At 52.0% G+C, this 17,205-nt stretch overlaps 1 protein-coding gene across 1 annotated transcript in view; it reads left to right on the plus strand.

Annotated features, from left to right (window-relative positions):
• Positions 1–17,205, plus strand: part of BNIP3 (BCL2 interacting protein 3) — a 74,008-nt gene that overhangs the window by 35,634 nt on the left and 21,169 nt on the right. Inside the window, exon 2 of the mRNA XM_077635310.1 lies at positions 17,045–17,189. Within this exon, the coding sequence (XP_077491436.1) occupies positions 17,045–17,189 (145 nt within the window). The remainder of the gene's footprint in view (positions 1–17,044; positions 17,190–17,205) is intronic.

Genomic DNA, 17,205 nt, shown 5'->3' on the forward strand with positions numbered 1-17,205 from the left:
GACGTCCGTGTCCACGCCAGCGAGGCCAATACGGCGAGCAGCAGCAGCGCGTCGGGCGTGTTCGATCGACACACTGCTAACAAAAAAAAATGAGCGACACGCTCCGGTGGAAAGCTGTAGTGGACTCTGCGCGCGCACGGGGCCGTTTTAGTGTTGTGCCCCGCGTTGCGAGTCGAACGGCAGGGTTCTGCTGTGCTGGATACGTCCGGTGGTCATGCATGGAATGCGTTAGACGCTTTTGCTAAAAAGATTGGCGATGGTTTAGCTCTGTTTAAACCTGGAGTAACGCGATAGCTACTGCTGGCCGAGTAGTGGAACTCGCTCAGTCGAATTGCAAAGTCAGTCTTTCGCCGCTCCGTTTCGCTGGGCGTTCCTTTAACTTCGTCCCACTTGAGACGGCGCTTGCTGCGCACAGCTGTTGCAGCTCGGTTTCGCCGGCGCGCCGCGCCGCCGGCAGCAGCAGCTGCTCCTCATCACGTGGCTGGTGACGTGACCAACCAGGTGACGAACCACGTGACCAGCCCCGGCGCCGCGCCGCAGGCAGCTGCTCCGCACCACGTGACCAACCACGTGACAGCGTGGAGGCGCCGCCACGCTGAAGGCTCGAAATGCTACCGTAATGTAGCTGTCGCTACAAAAACGTCTATTGTGCGGCGGAGTAGAGCCCTCACCAGAGCAAAAACCCGGCGCCGTCCGGCTTCGTTCATAAGAATCCTGATTGGCTGGCGGGCGGTGAGGTCATTAGTGGCGTCACCAGAGCTATGAAATCCTATTGGCTCGACGGGCGTGATGTCACCTGACCGGCGAATGCTGCGCATTGGCTGGAGGGAAGTGGCTTCGCAGACCAGGTTCGTCTGCGCCAATCCTCCACCATCAGTAGCTTCTAATAGTAGTATCGCATTATTGCCAACATACAATGGGCTCTACACGACATGCTCTGGTGCCGCGCTTTGTTTTCACCCAGTTTTATCAGTAATTCGATCAATCAGCCAGTTTTATCAGTCATTCAATCAATCAGCCAGTTTTGTCAGTCATTCGATCAATCAGCCAGTTTTGTCAGTCATTCGATCAATCAGCCAGTTTTATCAGTCATTCAATCAATCAGTCAGTTTTATCAGTCATTCGACCAGTCAGTCGTATCAGTCATTCGATCAACCAACCAGCTAGCATTTCATCCAAATCGTCAATAAACGAATGCCCTACCCTTCACCGCAACGCAGGTCTAAAGAACGCGGGCCGAACTAATACGCAGCAGTGGACGCCTTCCGTAAGGTGCAGACAGCGAGCTAGTATGCTGGCATATATACCTGCGCGGCAAAGTGCGAGTGTCTAATCTCAATAAACCGAATAGTTTTTCGTGCCGTTCTTGGAACTACGACGGGCGCCGTCAAGCTGTGCACCAGCGGCGGGCTGAGGACGGTCAGAATTTACAAGAATTTCCGTTGTGGGCTTCTCCATCTCCTTCCACTTTTGTCTGTCTTCCCTTCCATCTTCGCCAGCCTCGCAAGTTTTCCTCTATCACGTCTCGTTGCCCGTTAAAGATCCCCAGGTGGTCTAAATTACTGCGGAGCCATTTCTTTCCTCCCTCCTTCACTCCCACCTTCTTCCCTTCCCTTACGGCGCGGCTGAGGTGTCCACCAGAAGAATTGAGACAGTTTTACCGCGCTTTTAAGTTCTAGGTAACTAACATCATTCACTCTCGTGTTTGCAGCAGCGCAGCCGGGGTAAATGCGGAGGGAGGCCCATTTCGTGTGCACGCACTGGGAGGCCGATTCCGGCGTATGCGGAGTGCAAGACGGCCTGTATTAAGGCGAAAGCAACGATGTCCGCGAAATGTGTCACACTATGACGTCATTAATGGCATAAATGCTGTAGCCCACATACCCTGAGCAGGAATTACCTTCTTAGTATTACTTAGCTAAAATAAGTAAAAATAAAGAAATAAAAATAAGGTTAAAATAAAAATAAACGAATAAAAATTTTAAAAATAGAACAGCGGAATAAATTAAAAAGATAAAAACACAAAACAGAAAAATGAAAATAAAAACAAAATGAAAATCAAAAATTAAAACCAGCCAATGTGGGCGCAAAAGGCTTTCGCCTCGCGCTCTTAAGATGGCCAACGTGCCCCTGGAGTTTTTTTTTTTTTTTTCTATGCGCGGCGTGCGCGCGTCGTCGAGGCGGCCCGAACTGGGGTGAACTTGGAAGGCCGCCCAGCCTCCTTTCCGGGGAGAGGGAGCGCGCAAAAAATCGAACAGTCGGCCCGCGCGCGCCGCCGGTAGCAACACCTTTCCGGGGCCGAGTGTTCGTTGCCTCATCGCGCACGCACGCACGCGCGCATCTGCGGCACGGAGACAACCTTGGCGTGACCACCACGGCCACGCGCCACAAAGCATAGGAGAGGGGGTTGTCGCTCTCTCCCCCGGCGTCGGATCGAAGGGTTGCCGAACCGCGGAGGGTCCCGACCGTGGAGCGGGCGTCGCCACCGCCGCCAGGAGTAATCAACCTCAGGCGCCCCTTTCGAGGAATTCTTGTCGATGGCGAAACGGGAGGTTCAAAGTCTCGCCGACAAATAATGCATGTTGCCGGCCTCGTGCACCGTCATTAAGATGCGTCTCTACCCGTGGGAAAAGTGTCAACTCCCAAATGATTGGACAGTTGTACCGGCCCCGAGTTTCCTATACGACGCCAGTCAATGAAACAATCGATCACAGCGAGCTGAAAGTGGGGCTACGTGCGGGGTGGGCGAACACTCGCTGAAACCGAGGCTGGGGAAGGCACTGCAGCTCTGGTGCAAAGCGCGCTCTTCTCAGTGAACGCTAGTACGCTGGCAGCGCATGCTCTTTTGTAGTCCGCACATCTTTCGCAACAAAACGTACCCCCCCCCCCCCCCCCCCCCTTCCTTTTTTTTTTGATACTGACGAGGTTATATACTACGACACGGTTTACGCATAAAGCGTACTGGCGCTAAAAGACGGAGACAACACACACACACAAGACAGGACTGGCGCCAGTACGCTTTTTGCGCAAACCGTGTCATGCTGCAACCAACTAGCTCAAATGAAAGTCTTGCTATATACTACGTCTCGGTGGCACTGTTGTGTCGCAGCTGCACGACGGAAGAGGCGGTCGTGTTGCAAGCGGTTGTTAATGGGAGGAGAGCAGAGACTAACAAATGCACAAGCGAAGCGACGACGGGACCGAGCCGTTCGTTGACAAGCGCAGCAGCGGCCGGGGTGCCTCGATGTGCGCGCCCCCTGGTAGCGGGGTCTGCCCACTGAGCGACGCAGACTGCGGTTGTCGCGCGCTGTAGGCGTACTGGGCACGTGCAATGCTTCCGGGTGCATTCGAGGAGGGAGAGAGGGGGGGGGGGGGGGGGAGCAGGGGCTCTTCATTCGAGAGCGTGGCTCTGTCGGCTTGCGCCTGTGGCACCTCTTTGGAGAGGTGATTAAAGGGGCTGTGAAGGGGGCTCTAATAAAGTTGCGGCATGCCTGGGATATTGAAGCACGCCGCTTCACGAAGAGTGTTCAGCAAGGATTTTTTAAATGCGCTCTGTAGAAGCGGAGTTGTCTGTAGTTAAAATTTGAATTTCAGCGTCTTCGCGCTTTTTCCTCTCCTCTCGTCACTTTTTGCACGCTGGAAGGTAGGCGCTCCTTCGCCGACCCCCCTCTGGGAGCGGAGCTTCCCGACCCTCCGGAGCTAAGCAATTTATTGGCCGCGGCCACGGCAGCTGCCTGACGTCGGAAAGAATCTAACCAACCTCTAACCTTATCTACGCAGATGCGGGGGACGGAGGAGGGTGCGAGTATGAAAAAAGTCGCCGGGAAGGCCTCGCCAACATTGACGCGCGATTGTGGGTCGTCTGCTGCGTGTAAAAGAGTATAATTTGGCTCTGGTTTTCATGGCAACGCAGTGCAGTGATTGAGTGAATGTACTCTCCTCGCAAGCCGTTTCACAGCCCCTTTAAGAGAAGCGCAGCGCTGGAACAATGGGGGCAAAGTATGTGTGTAATTCCTTGCTTCCTCCCGTTCTTCCTCCACATTTTTTTACCTTTCAAACATCGACAGTCGCACAGTCGCCAAGCTAAATGCCACCGGAGTAGCCTGTTGTAATCGCAAACACTCGCGTTCACTCCAGGGGTGAACACCTTTAGCAGGGACTTTTATAATAGGGTCGTCCTATAGGTTATAGGGGCATAAGGGAACAGTGAGGCGCCCTGCTATTCCCCTATGCGCCTGACCCATAAGATCACCCTGTTAGGGGCGTTATTGCGCACTGGCGCCCTGCAATTCATGCATGCCCCTAACCGAAAGGGTCACACTATAATCCAGGCGGGCGGCGGAGTGGGAGCACTCACGGCGGTTGCTGCCGTACTGGTGTCGACATTTGTTTGCACCTGTGGTGCGCCAACAGTCTGGGAAAGTTTTTCTTTTTAATTCTGTTCGAGCATGGAGCAAACCGCCGAGGTCTGCATTCCGCGTTGTTCCTCTCCTCCAGAGATTGCGAATACCGGTCCCGCCACTTGCGCCTCTCGAAATAGTGGGAGGAAGGCGCTCATGCGGGCGAATATACTTACGAAAAAGCAAGGCATGGAGACAGGCGCACGGGGAGAAATCGGACGACTTTTGACCTGGTCGCGTGAGAACCCCGAGGGGTGCATTGTGCGTGTTGCATTTATCGCGTCCCTTCCGTGTTCTTAATTGGGGAGCCCCGCGTGCGGTGCTGGAAAGAGGTGATTGCGTTGTTTGTTTAGCTGGCAGTCGTGATGGCAGAGACAATAGAACCCGTGTATAAAAAAAAATGGCTCCTGGTGATGCTCTGTTTACTTTCTCTAAACACTTGCAATCTGCAGAGTCCGCCGACTGTAAGCAGTGGGTGGATTTCGAGTTCATCCCTTTGTTGAGATGCGTATGGACGACGACACTCGTGAGATTTCGTCGGCAGTCGGATTTTAGAGGGCTCTCTCTCATCGTAGGTACACGGGGGTTCGAAGAATGGGAAATGGAGCAGCATTGCGAAGCTCGAGCTATGGTGCCGGACACCTGCCGGCCGCAGACCATGGCGTCACTGAAGGGCGGCGCGGGTTGCAAAGAGTTGGGTGCAGGATGCCAGTCCCCAGTGGTGACCCTGCGTATATTTCATTGGCCCAGGGGTGGTCGAAACCCGTAGTCGTGGTATTAGTTCCGCTGTCGATCTCCGACAAGGAAACCTGTGCCAGCGACAGCGCATTTCTTTGCGAACGGCGTGGTCGCAGTGGAGTTCCCACTCGGCCCTTCGCCTCTCTTGTGCGTGTGTCGTTCTGACCACTGTGAAAACACTGGTTGCAAACCTAGGCATATTGCTGGGGCGTTGGAGCCGCGGTTGGAGCTGCTGGTTTCATGCGCAGAAACAGGGAAAGTTCCCTGTCGTTGCGTGTTCGTCCATTACAACGCTTGTTTCTTTCCCTTTTTTTACCAGCCGAGGAAGGGATGCCCCTTTATTGGGCTACCATGTTGTCAAGTTGATGTACCTCGGGCTGTCTATACTAAAGCCGTGCAATACCTTTGCCTTGCGCCTTCCGTGTTATAGGTGTATGAATGCTATTTTTGCGTCGCTTCGTGGCGTAATTGCCTGACGCGCTGCGCGCCAGGTAAAAAAAAAAGGAATTCCAGACAGTCTTAACATAGCCCCGCTGCCGGTAGGCATTTATGGACGAAAGAATGCACGCGGTAGTGCGCATAGGTGCTGGTATCTTGTCCAGGCGAACAATCCACAGGTGGCCGTTCGGATATTCCGTGAGAGCATACGCTACACTGCCACCGGGACGCGTTAGCCACACGTGGCGACCACGTGTCGCGCTTCTTCTGCACCATCCCTGCCGTGGCTGGCGTCGGTGGAGCGGCGAGGAGCAGCCCCCCCCGTAAACAAAGGGAGCCTTCCGGGGGAAACAAAAGCGAGGATTGCCGCGTACACCGCTGGCGCGTTTCCACGGCGAGGCTGTTGTGCGAAGAATTAACGAGCCGTATCTGCTCGCCGTGCTCGCTGGTGGCATAGCCGGCCCTGTTTGTTGCTCAGCTCGCCCGCGCACTCACGGGGTCTGCCAATACAGTATGTATACACTATCGCGGGCTCCGCAACGGTGAGCGCGCGCGCACGACACAACAGCACACGGCCGGCAGCAACCCTGGCGCGCCGGCCATCTTGGCGATCGGCCCTGGCTTCCTCCTCCTCTGCGGCGGCCGCTGCTCCGGTTGTAACGGGGTAAACAACGCGCTAAGCTGGCCTTGCGGCAGCGCGCGGCCAAGGCCCCCACTCTCTGCTGCCCGTGTTGTTCGCTGCTGTTTGGGTAGAGCATCTTGTATACGCTCTGGTTTTCGCGCGCTCTGGTCGGCGAGGAGGTATATATATATATATATATATATATATATATATATATATATATATATATATATATATATATATATATATATATATATATATATATATATATATATTTAACGTCCCAAAGCGACTCAGGCTATGAGAGACTCCGTAGTAGAGGGCTCCGGAGATTTCGACCACCCGGGGTTCTTTAACGTGCACTGACATCGCACAGCACACGGGCCTCTAGAATTTCGCCTCCATCGAAATGCGACCGCCGCGGCCGGGATCGAACCCCCGCCTTTCGGGCCAGCGGCCGAGCGCCATAACCAGTGAGCCTCCGCGGCGGCTTCTTGCTGGATATGTGGGCCGTCGCGTCGGTTCGTTGGGGCCTTGCCGCCTTTGGAGTTATCCGCGTGGGCGCCCCGTTTCGAAAGCGCGTGCTTCCGTCGCGGTGTGTGGGGGAGGGCTGACCGAAGCGTCGACGTGAGAACGGTAGCTCGTCGCCGTGTTCGTTGGGTGTGCGGCCCCTGTTCTCGGCAGGTGTACGACCAGTACAGCGACGCAGGAAGCCCGGCGAGTTGAATCGGCTGGCTCATGGTTATGCTGTATGTAGGGCGTTCGCATCGCGAAGGCACAATAAGAGAAAAAGACAGGACATGTGCTGTCCTCGCAACTGCCTTTTCTAGGAAGCGGAGACGAAAAATTGGTGCACGACATGGCTGTGGCAAAAAGCGCGCAAGGTAATGACACGAGCTGACCATAGCCAATACTTTGTTGGCGGAATCTGCCGTGATAATCGAGCCGCTGAAGAGCAGCCCGAAAGCTCTCTAAATTGATCGGAAAGTGCAATTGGCAGCGGGGTATTGAGATTTTGTATGTACAAATACTTTACTTCGTGGTTCTCGTAGGTGGTTTCTTCGCGAAGGCAAATGTTTGCATGTCTTCTAGGCTTCAAATCAGCTGTAAAAATTTCTTTAAAGCTGGTTTTCTGCGTTCATGTAAAAAAGCGGACTGTGCAGGACACTTGATATAAAGTTGTGAGGTGTTGCGAGTCTTTAATTCGGGTTCTTTTAAAGGGAATATCGTACTGTCTTTGAGTACCGGCTTATTCATTTCGCCGCAAGGTTCTTCGTAGAATTCAAGTGCCCACAGTTGGCGATATACAAGTGCACCTCTGAAATTTACGTGTTTTTTATTGCATTGTTTGGTTTGCGCTTAGTAAACGGGACTGCATACCTTCTTATCTGAGCTCTGCGAACGGGAGTGACGACGACCTGGCCATTCACGTAACAGCGCGGACTTCACTGCTTCCTTGAGAATGTGCGCGAGCGAAGCCAGATGCTGCCTGCTGCTCTTCCCGCACGCATAGCTCGGGCTATCAACTGGGGCGCCGCACAGATTGTAAGGGAACGCCGCTTGTGGCTAAAAGCGGATCGATGTCACAGGCGCTGCGGTTCTCATCCGTTCCCCTCCCCGTCTCTGCTTTCGTTTTCGAAAGATAAGCGGCAGCTGCGATAGAGGGGACACTTTCGGCCTTCCGGTATCGTGGGCGGACAGCGTCCTCCATTTGGAGATCCCTTTTCTTCCTTTTTTGTTTGTTCTGCTAGTTAACGCGATGACATTGGCAGAGAGAACGCTCACCAGAGCTGCCAATCGTGTGTGCGCGGGAAACATTCCACGTTGCATTGTCGCGTTCCGTTGAACCCTGTCCGTTGCTTTAGTAGAGCATTATGGAGAGGTGAGGTAGAGTGGGCGTTTCCGAGACTGTAGCCTGTGTGCGCGTTCGCATGGTGGATGTATGTGCTTTGCATGAGTGAACGTCTGACGGAAAAGGGCGTTTGGGAGAGAGAGAGAGAGAGGGGGGGGGGGGGGGGGGGGGGGGGGCATATGTCGCTTTCATGCACATCTCCGGACAGACGGAGGCTGTGGAGAAAGGCGGGGTGCCTTTTCCTCGTCGTAGCGCTGTTGAAGCAAAAATGCTGTCTTGAGCAAAGTTCCTGCTGCCTTGTGCCTCGGCAAATGAAGAACGGCGTGTTATTTATCGGTAGAGCACACCAGGAACTACTGAAGAAATAGTTTGAAGGAAGCACCCGTGCGACTGCTGCATTAATTGCTGACTGTTGTAGCTGCGTTGAAATTTTATACGCGGTTAGCATTCCTGCGTTTCGAACTCTCGTAGCTTGCAGATCAGTTTTTATTCTAGGTTTTATATAGCGCAGTGGCTGGCACCGACACACTGCCTTTGGAGGCAGAGAGTCCCAAGCTTTGGAGGGTCAGTGGCGCTACGATCGAGAGAGCACCACTGCACGGCCCATCGGAAGAGCCCGTGGCACGTGTACTTTTGGTCACAGGCTGCATGTCTGCAGGTTGAAACCAACCAATCAGTCAACAAGCTCAGGGGTATGCTTGCAGAGGTATATACAGGGTGTCCAGGCTAACTTTAGCCGAGGGTGATCAGCAGCCGGTAAGCAGTCTTGAGGCGAATTTAGCGCTTAACCCTATAGGTTTACTGGTGGCAAGTGTCGCCATGATTATACTCCGTTTCAAAGATAGTGCGCAGAGCTGCGGAGGCTGCGCGTGTAGTCTGCTTGCGGAACCGTATTTACTCAGTACAGCGTATATCTGTACGCATATGAGCAGCAGTTATCTCTAGCAGTAGTTTAAACTAGGGTCGTCTTATGGAGCGGTTGACTACTTATCAGTTGAATTCGAATGTTTGAAACAAGGCCCGTGCACTCTGCGATGTCAGTGCACTCTAAAGTACCCCAGGTGGTGGAAATTTCCGGAGCCCTTAACTACGGTGCCCCTCATAGCGTGAGTCGCTTTGGGACTTTAAACCCCGCATAAACCATCCACGGTTGAATAATATCAAGATAAAAAAGACGTGCTAGACACAATTAAGGCTCACATTTTTCGTGCATGAAGGCTTTGAACTATATTTCAAAAATACTCTGTACAATATATATGCAAGTTGTACTACTACAGAAAGAGGTCCTAGAGTAATATGGTAGGCGGACCTCTTGACTCTAACAACACACTCGCAGTCGTGGTGTCTTGGAAATGATGCCAAACAGCCGCATCTGTTTCCTGCCATCTCGATGGCGATAAGCGCGAGTGACATCACCGCTAAACGCGCGCCGGCGCTATCTTATCGGTGGAATTGCGCCGACGCGCTTCTTGCTCTGTCGCCATATCTCTCCGCGGAAAGCTGACGTTTCTCGCACGTCGCGCGTGACTTGGAGACACCCACGTACGTACACGGGCGAACTGGCGCGTGGCATGTCTCGGCTTGCTCACCGTGTCGCTTATGCCGTCACCTTTGCAAATGTAGAGCCTCCGACCAGCGAGCCGGTCAGCCGAGACCCGATTGCGCCTGGTTGACGGCAACAGTCGCACATGCCTTTCCCCCTGTGGCATGTTTGGAGAGCGTTGCGAGAGTAACTTCCCGGTATTGTTAACATCTCCCCCGCCCCCTTTCTTTTTTGCGTTTTGTCATGCCATAATGCATTGCGTTTCTTCCATTTATCTCTTGCTGATATCTCCCGTTCCTCTATCCAAGCGGGTTTCGGGTAGTGCCTTGAGAACCCCTGCCTCCTCTGGTATCAGGTATAGCTGATATTGCTGATATCTCTGTCAGCGCAACGGCACCCTTGCTGCTGCGTATCTCCTCGCCTTACCTGTCACGAGCAGCTGACGTGACTCGTATGGCACGCGCGTGACTCGAGAGGCGCCTTGTGACGCCCTTTACCCACGTCTGCCTTCCCTGTGTCCCGTTGCAGCTGCGTCGTCCGTTGCGGGACAGGCTGCTGACAGCCATGGTGCCCCGTTGTCTAGCGCTCCTCACGTTGCGTGCATCGGCATATGGCGCCCGCTGTGTCTTTATGGGTGAAAGGGCTCTGTGGTGTCTTCCTCCTAGACAGACACGTATACGCGCGCCGCTCCCTTTGAAGCCGCGGCGGTCGCGCTGCATGTTCGCGCAAGGGTCCTCCACCCGTTATCTCTCCGGGGTGTCTGCAGCTGCTTAGTGATCACCCCTCTGCAACCGCGACTCTGGACAGGCACGCGCAGAGTGCCAGCTGTGAAACTGTCGCTACCATTTCGGTGCTCGTGCTGCGTTAGTGTCTCGCGCTTGCAACACTGGCAGTCGGGACTAGCTTAGATGGTGATGCAAAGCGAGTTTAATTTAGTCGCCCGCTGGGTGCAACTCGGCTGGCTCTCGCGCATGCTTTGCGTGTCGAGCGCTTCCTGTTGGCTTGCGTTGCGGCCTTCCTGAAGCAACGTCGTTTTGTGAAATGGTGTGGCCCCTTTGTTTGTTTAATTAGCTGCGTCGTTTCTTCAGCGTGCGCCGTGCGAGGACGCGCACCTGTCCGCGCAGCACAAAGGCGAGGCGGTCGCAGGTGACGTGGTTGTATTCCTAACGCAGTTTTGTATCCTCCCCAGCATCGGGTTACCCACGCGCGGAGGAGTCGACCACGGCAACAGATGGACCAAAAGTGCCCAGTCAGTCTATTCAATCAAGCTCGTCGGTCTGTTCTGTCTGTCGCTCTGCGCTGTAGAGTATGATTACCTGTTGCTGGGCCTGGGTGTGGGGGTCTCTCCGTCTGGTCACATTCGGCTGTTTCTTTTCATTTTTTTGTGTTCTCTGAACACTTAAATCGCCTCCTTCTCGCCTCCATTTTACCTTCACCGTTATTGATCAGAGCAGACGACTCTATCGTTGCGGTCTTCAATTATTCGCCGACATGGACATTTGTGCACGCGCTGCGGATCTGTATTCTGTTCTTTCCACCGTTCCGGTGGAAAATGACGATGTTGCCTAGAGTTCACCGTTCTTTTAGAATTGGGAGGCGATTCTCAATGAGAAAGTCTTTTTGTTTATAGTTCATGGGGTTTAACGTTCCAAAGCGAATCAGGCCATGAAGGACTCCGTAGTGGAAGGCTCCGGAGATTTCGACCACCTGGTGTACTTCAACGTGCACTGACATTGCACAGCACACGGGCCTCTAGAATTTCGCCTCCATCGAAATTCGACCGGCTTGGCTGGCATCGAACCCGCGTCTTTCGGGTCAACAGCCGAGCGCCATACATATATAATAAGCCACCGCGGCTGCTCTTTCTGCTTTGTGGTCGAACTACTTTACTACTTGCTGCGCAACATGTGGGCGTTGCTGACAGTGCACTTCGTGCCTTCGTGGCTCTCTTTGACTTCTTTCGGCTGCGTCTAAGCGATGCTTTCGTAGAAGCTGCCCGTATAGATGTTCTCACGCTCGGTTTTCCATTAAGGGAAGTCTCGAGCTGGGATGTTTGAATAATAAAATTGGAGGACGCTTAAGCTTCGTCTGTAAGAGTGAGGCGCGACAGCGTGTCGCAGCGTTGCCAAGGGGTGCACGGAATGCCATCGCCCGTTCGGCGCGACGCGTGGCCCGTTGGATAATTTAAGGAAAGGACGCCTGTCTCACATATTTCGGCGGGCACCCGAGCCGGGCCGTAAGGGAAGGAAAATGAAATGGACAATTGCTTTTAAGGAAAGGGAATGACGCCTGTCTCACATTTCTCGCTGGACACCCGGATCGCGCCGTAAGGGAAGGAAAAATTGATCGATCAATCAATAAACCAACCAATCGATTGACGACCAATCAACCGATCGATCAATCAATCCACCAATCAATCAATCCTTAACGCTGAAGCGTTAAAATCCCTTCTCTTACGGCGCGGTTCAGGTTTCCACCGAGATACGCCATTTTTCGCTCACGGCCAAAGACGCCGACGACACCGGCTTTTCTGCGACACGAGCTCCTTAAACGCTGTCGCGTTGATATAGGTTTCGGGAAACCTCGCGAACCAACAGACCACGAGGGCATTGATCTCAGAGCCAGCCTCGGAAACCACAACTACGTACGTACGCGTTCTTTCGTACGCCCGTTTTCATCCTCTGCTCGAATATGAGTGTTCGCGGCTCTTGGCTGCCTTTTGTTAACTCGGGGGCCGTGTCGTTAAGCACGCAGTTGCCTCTCTCTGCTTTAGCCGCGCACAGACGCTGATGGATAGGCTGTCTGCGGCGGCAGACGCGTGTCACAATGCCACGTGCCGTCCTCTCCCGTTCCTGCCGGTTACCAATCGGGCTTGTCTTTAATTGTTGGCTAGTCGCGTGACTGTGTCGCTCCAGTCAGGTGGTGCGTATCTGGCTGTGACGTGCCCCACCCTTCACCCACTAGCTTCAACCCCTTCTAAGCTTTAGTAGGGTGTCTAGCTGGGCAATGCGCGGTACTTGGCAGCGGTCTCCGTGCGGTGGGGAAGGGGAGGGCGGTAGTGTGTCGACAGACGGCAACGCACTCTGCTGCCACTGGCTGGCGTGATTCCAGGACCTCGGGAGCACTGCGGGCCTTGCGCCTACTTCTCCGAGTCAGGGGCGGAGATGTGTTTGTGTTTGAACCACGCGTTCTGCGTGCTTTCGACTTCTGCTCCACCGGTGTAATTGCCTCTTGCATTTCCCGGTGATGTTTTCATTGGAGCGGTCGCTATACTTCGAAACACTGGGAAGAGTGCCTAATGGCCGCTTTGTCGGTGAGAGCAAGAAAGGAGGAGGCGGGGGAGGAGACTGGCTGACGGTTTGCTTGCTTCGCGAATGTGTTGCTGGCGGATGACGTCGGTAATTTGCCTTGGTTCACTGACGCGATGGAATCGTGCGAAACAGCTTGGGCTTTCCCAACCTGCTGCTGCTGCTTCATCGTGACCCTACTGTGCCTCCTATATTACTTCATAAAGCCCGATACTTGCACAAAGAGGCCCACTGGGGTGTACTAAAAACTGGCGAGCGGTGTTTATTCATGTGTCTGCGATTGTTGGGATTAGCTGCTGGCGATAGGAAGGGAAGAGGAATTCGGAAATGCCTTGCGTCTTCTCCTGCGTAACGCTTTTGTGAATGCCGAGGTTAGCCGCACAGTGAGAGAAGCATTGACTTTGTCAAGCCACTGAAACAGTTTGGGTAGATGTAAAGAGCTTTCTGTAATGCTCCAAGAGGGTTATCATGTTGCCAAGAAAAGCATAAACTGCGATGTCCTGCTCCATCACAGTTGTATCTCAATTTTTTTTGTTCTGCTTGCGAAGTGCTGTTTGGGCAATCCGCTTTCCTTGGTATTGACGAGGTTACCTTGCTGACTGGCTGACTGATATCATCAGTTGAGCCACACTTTCCGGTGACGTGTCACTAGGGAGCTCACATGAGACGACTGAGTGACATATCTGTCGTGGAAGGCTGTCTGCACAAGGGCATTGTGCCGTAACGGATAGCAGCATTGGATCAGTATAGCTTTAAGCATTTTTATTTCGCCTGTGCTCGAGGCACCTACCTGGCGGTGAAGGCGTAACGAGAGGCCACATGCCAGGGCCGGTTACAGCCGTAAATGCACAATACGGTGTGCAACCGGCCTGATACGGTGATGCTGGCTAGTGGAAAAAGAGCCATTTTGTTGTTGTGTGGATCTTGCGCTTTGTCATCGGGTCACATGCAGGCCACTCGTGTCACTTTGCAGAACTTGAGTGGCATGAGATCAGCTCTGTTTATAAATCTTGTGTTCCTCTGCACAATTCTGCCTGTCCTTGTGGAATAAAACTTGTTGGATGTTGTGGTTTTGGAGTTAGATTGCCAAGTAATGGAAGGAACTGTAATATTTTATGAGGATGACACAGGTAGGCGATAAGGGAAAGATAAGAGAGATGAACCTATGTTTACCTGAGCTGAGATACAAACAGCATACACACCTTGACATTCACAGTTGCACAGGTACTCTGGCACAAATGCGAACTGAGTGATTCAATGAATCTGGCTGCACGGGCCAGGGAATCCAAAAAAGTTGATGAATAGAAACATTTCTTAGTCTTTTCACTTTGTCTTTCCAATAAAGAGAGCCCGCCAGATTACTATAGTCAGATACAACTTAATACAGGCGACGCTTCGCTGCCGATTTTTTAAGGACTGCCGCACAGAATTCCTCCGCGGCAAAAAAGTCGTACTTTTTTAAAGATTTTCTTTTTGAAGCTTAAATTTAAGTTCAAAAATTTGTTTCCTGCTTCTCTTACTGTTGCGATCGGCCAGAGGAATGATAGGATATTCTGCACAACAGCTGCGATAGCCACCAGGGCTTCTAGTGGCGCTGCAGGCTGACTGATAATTAGATTTAGTATAGCTCCATTCGTTGTCCTATAGTGCGGATCGCACTGTGCTAAACCTTTCCATGTGACAGGTACGTTTCTTATCAGCGTAGCTTGCTTAGGAGCAGCTATGCAGTTTATGTGCTGGCATATCTAAATAAGAATAACAGCAACAGGCTACATTTTAGGTTAGGTTAGCCTGATCTAAAAGCGTTGATGATCAGGCTCTCTCCATATTTGGTGTTCATGAGGTTGCCTGGTGTAGCACATCTGACAGGCCACACCAGATGGCATGTGGTGGAATTTACGCCTTAATGTCATTTCTAGCTATTAAACCCGACGGTTGCTTGAAGTAGAGCAACACATATAGACCTGGAAGAAAGGTGGGCGTGAGCACTTTGCCCAGATATGATGGGCTGCTTTCTGATTTCAGTTCTTATTTAGTGGAGCACACAACGATGACGTAGACTGTACTACAGTAGCCTATACGAAATGATTAGACACAATTCGCAGTGACAGAATGCTCTGTGTTTTCATGGGCCACTCATTAGGGAAGAATTTCCCCAGTACACTTTCCCTGTCAGCCATTTCACTTGCATCAGAACTCTTGAAAGCCTTCGTGCCATCAAGATGTCCACAATAATTTATCCCTCATGCACGTATTGCTTTTCTGGTAGTAGTATAATCCTTGTCAAACTCCGCGTGCATTGTAATGCACATTTTGTTTTTACAAAGTTATTAAAAAAAGCGCATCGCTTCCACAGCTAAAGTGCCATTGGAAGTCGGAGAGCACTCACTCAATAAGTGTGAAACGATAGAGATGCTCTGAGCAGCCTGCCGAGCTCGTTTATTTGTTTAAAACAGACTTTGCTTCCAGCGGCCAAATAGCTCCCAAGACTGTCGTGCTTTTCCATTAAATTTCTAGTAATCTAGATTTAGATGCGCATTCTGTCATGTATGTATTTAACTAAATATATGCCATAAAACATTGTTGCATATTTATGTAGGCCCAGAGGCCCACAGCAGTGAGCATGGAGAAAACTCTTAAGGGAAGAACTATTGGACCTATATGGCTGCCGGATTTTGTGCGTAGATTCACAGGATCACCAATCTTTGCCATGTGTATTTGGATTAATGCTGACAGGCGGAACTTTTGCTCGGGTCCGATGAGGATATTTGACGACCTCTTTGTTGTTAGCTGAGCCGAGTGGAGACAAACATTACATTCTCTTCGCATAGGCACGCTCTCTGAGGGCGCAGTGAGTCTGGTAGGAGAATGGTGTGGAGAGTGGGGAAGGGAACAAACAGGATGCCTTGAAACGGACGAGACACAGCTGTCTTCGTGGCAGGCGGATTGCGCTGAGTGCCATTTGTGCCACTCCTGCCTTTCCTGTTTACTCCCCCCCATCCCTCTTCGCCCCTCATAGATGGCTTGGGTGGGACTAGCTGTGTCTGCTGTTGGCTTTGCTCGGACTGTTTGGCACTCAGCGGCGCCCTGTTTTTGCTCTTATTCCGTATGGGCTCTCTTGTGCGAGTGGTTGAGATAGGTCAGGGCCTTTGTAGCTTTTTTGAGTGCCTTGTCTCATTGACATCTGTGTCCGGCCCCTCTGTGCCTGTGTAGTCTTGCCACACTATGGGGGGGTTGGTGGACCTAATGGACTTGCATGTGCTAGAGAAAGGCTACAATTGTTGGCTTTGTTGTTTGCTACACTGGCCCTGTTTTGCTGTCGAGGGCACGTGCTGCTTTTATTGGGTGTTGTTTCTTGCCCACTTTTTGGAAGTGGTCAAGTGCAGAGGCAGTGGTGTGTGTGTAGCACTAAGTATTCGGAAAAATGCACACATCACGAGCGTTAAAGAATTTGTACAGATTGAAATGTTGAAGTTGAAATTCTTTAAATTTGGTTTACATGAAATTTTAGCTCATTTTGTTGGTAGGGCTATCGTGTGCAGTGAGTGAGTGTTTGGATTTTCGTATATATATATGTATATATATATATTTACACACGCGCACGCGCACGCGCGCGCTCACGCACGCACGCACGCACACACACGCACGCACGCACGCACGCACACACACACACACACACACACACACACACACACGGGAAAAGCAGATGTTCAGTCTGCCTCTTTTCTCTGTTTTGACGAGCTGCCAAGCATTCGTGCACTGATAATTGTTTCCAAAGAAACGAACTGGGTAGCAGATTATGAATGATGAGAAGCTCAGATGTTTCTGTAAATGTGACTTTAAGCAAAACTGCAATACTTGGCGATAACCCACCTCACTGTTTCTACAAGTCTGCTGAAGTTTTGAGACACTGAGCCAAACCAAGTGAAATCAATTCATTTCAATGGTGTAAATACTGTAAACTGCCACTATGTATTGCATGGGCAAGTCTTTTATGTATGTCATACGCCTAAAGCCTCCCTTGTCTAGTGTGTTATAGTGTATTGGTAAATAAGTCATCAAAATGCACCTGTGTGTGTTGTGCTTTCCCTCACTCATTTCTTCCTCTCTCTCCTCCTCTGGCTGTGGCCTTCAATTGTGCAGAGTCATGGGTGGAGCTCTACTACGGGGCGTCCTCGGCATCCGAGCGCGCCACGCCCCCGCTCACGGGCAACGTGCACATCCTCGAGAAGCTGCTGCTGGAGGCCCAGAGAGATTCCAACGTATCCTCCGCACGCGGAAGCGGCAGGTGAGGGTCTCCCGTC

The sequence above is a fragment of the Amblyomma americanum genome, chromosome 8 (genome assembly GCF_052857255.1).
Source record: "Amblyomma americanum isolate KBUSLIRL-KWMA chromosome 8, ASM5285725v1, whole genome shotgun sequence".
Taxonomy (NCBI): Eukaryota; Metazoa; Arthropoda; class Arachnida; order Ixodida; family Ixodidae; genus Amblyomma; species Amblyomma americanum.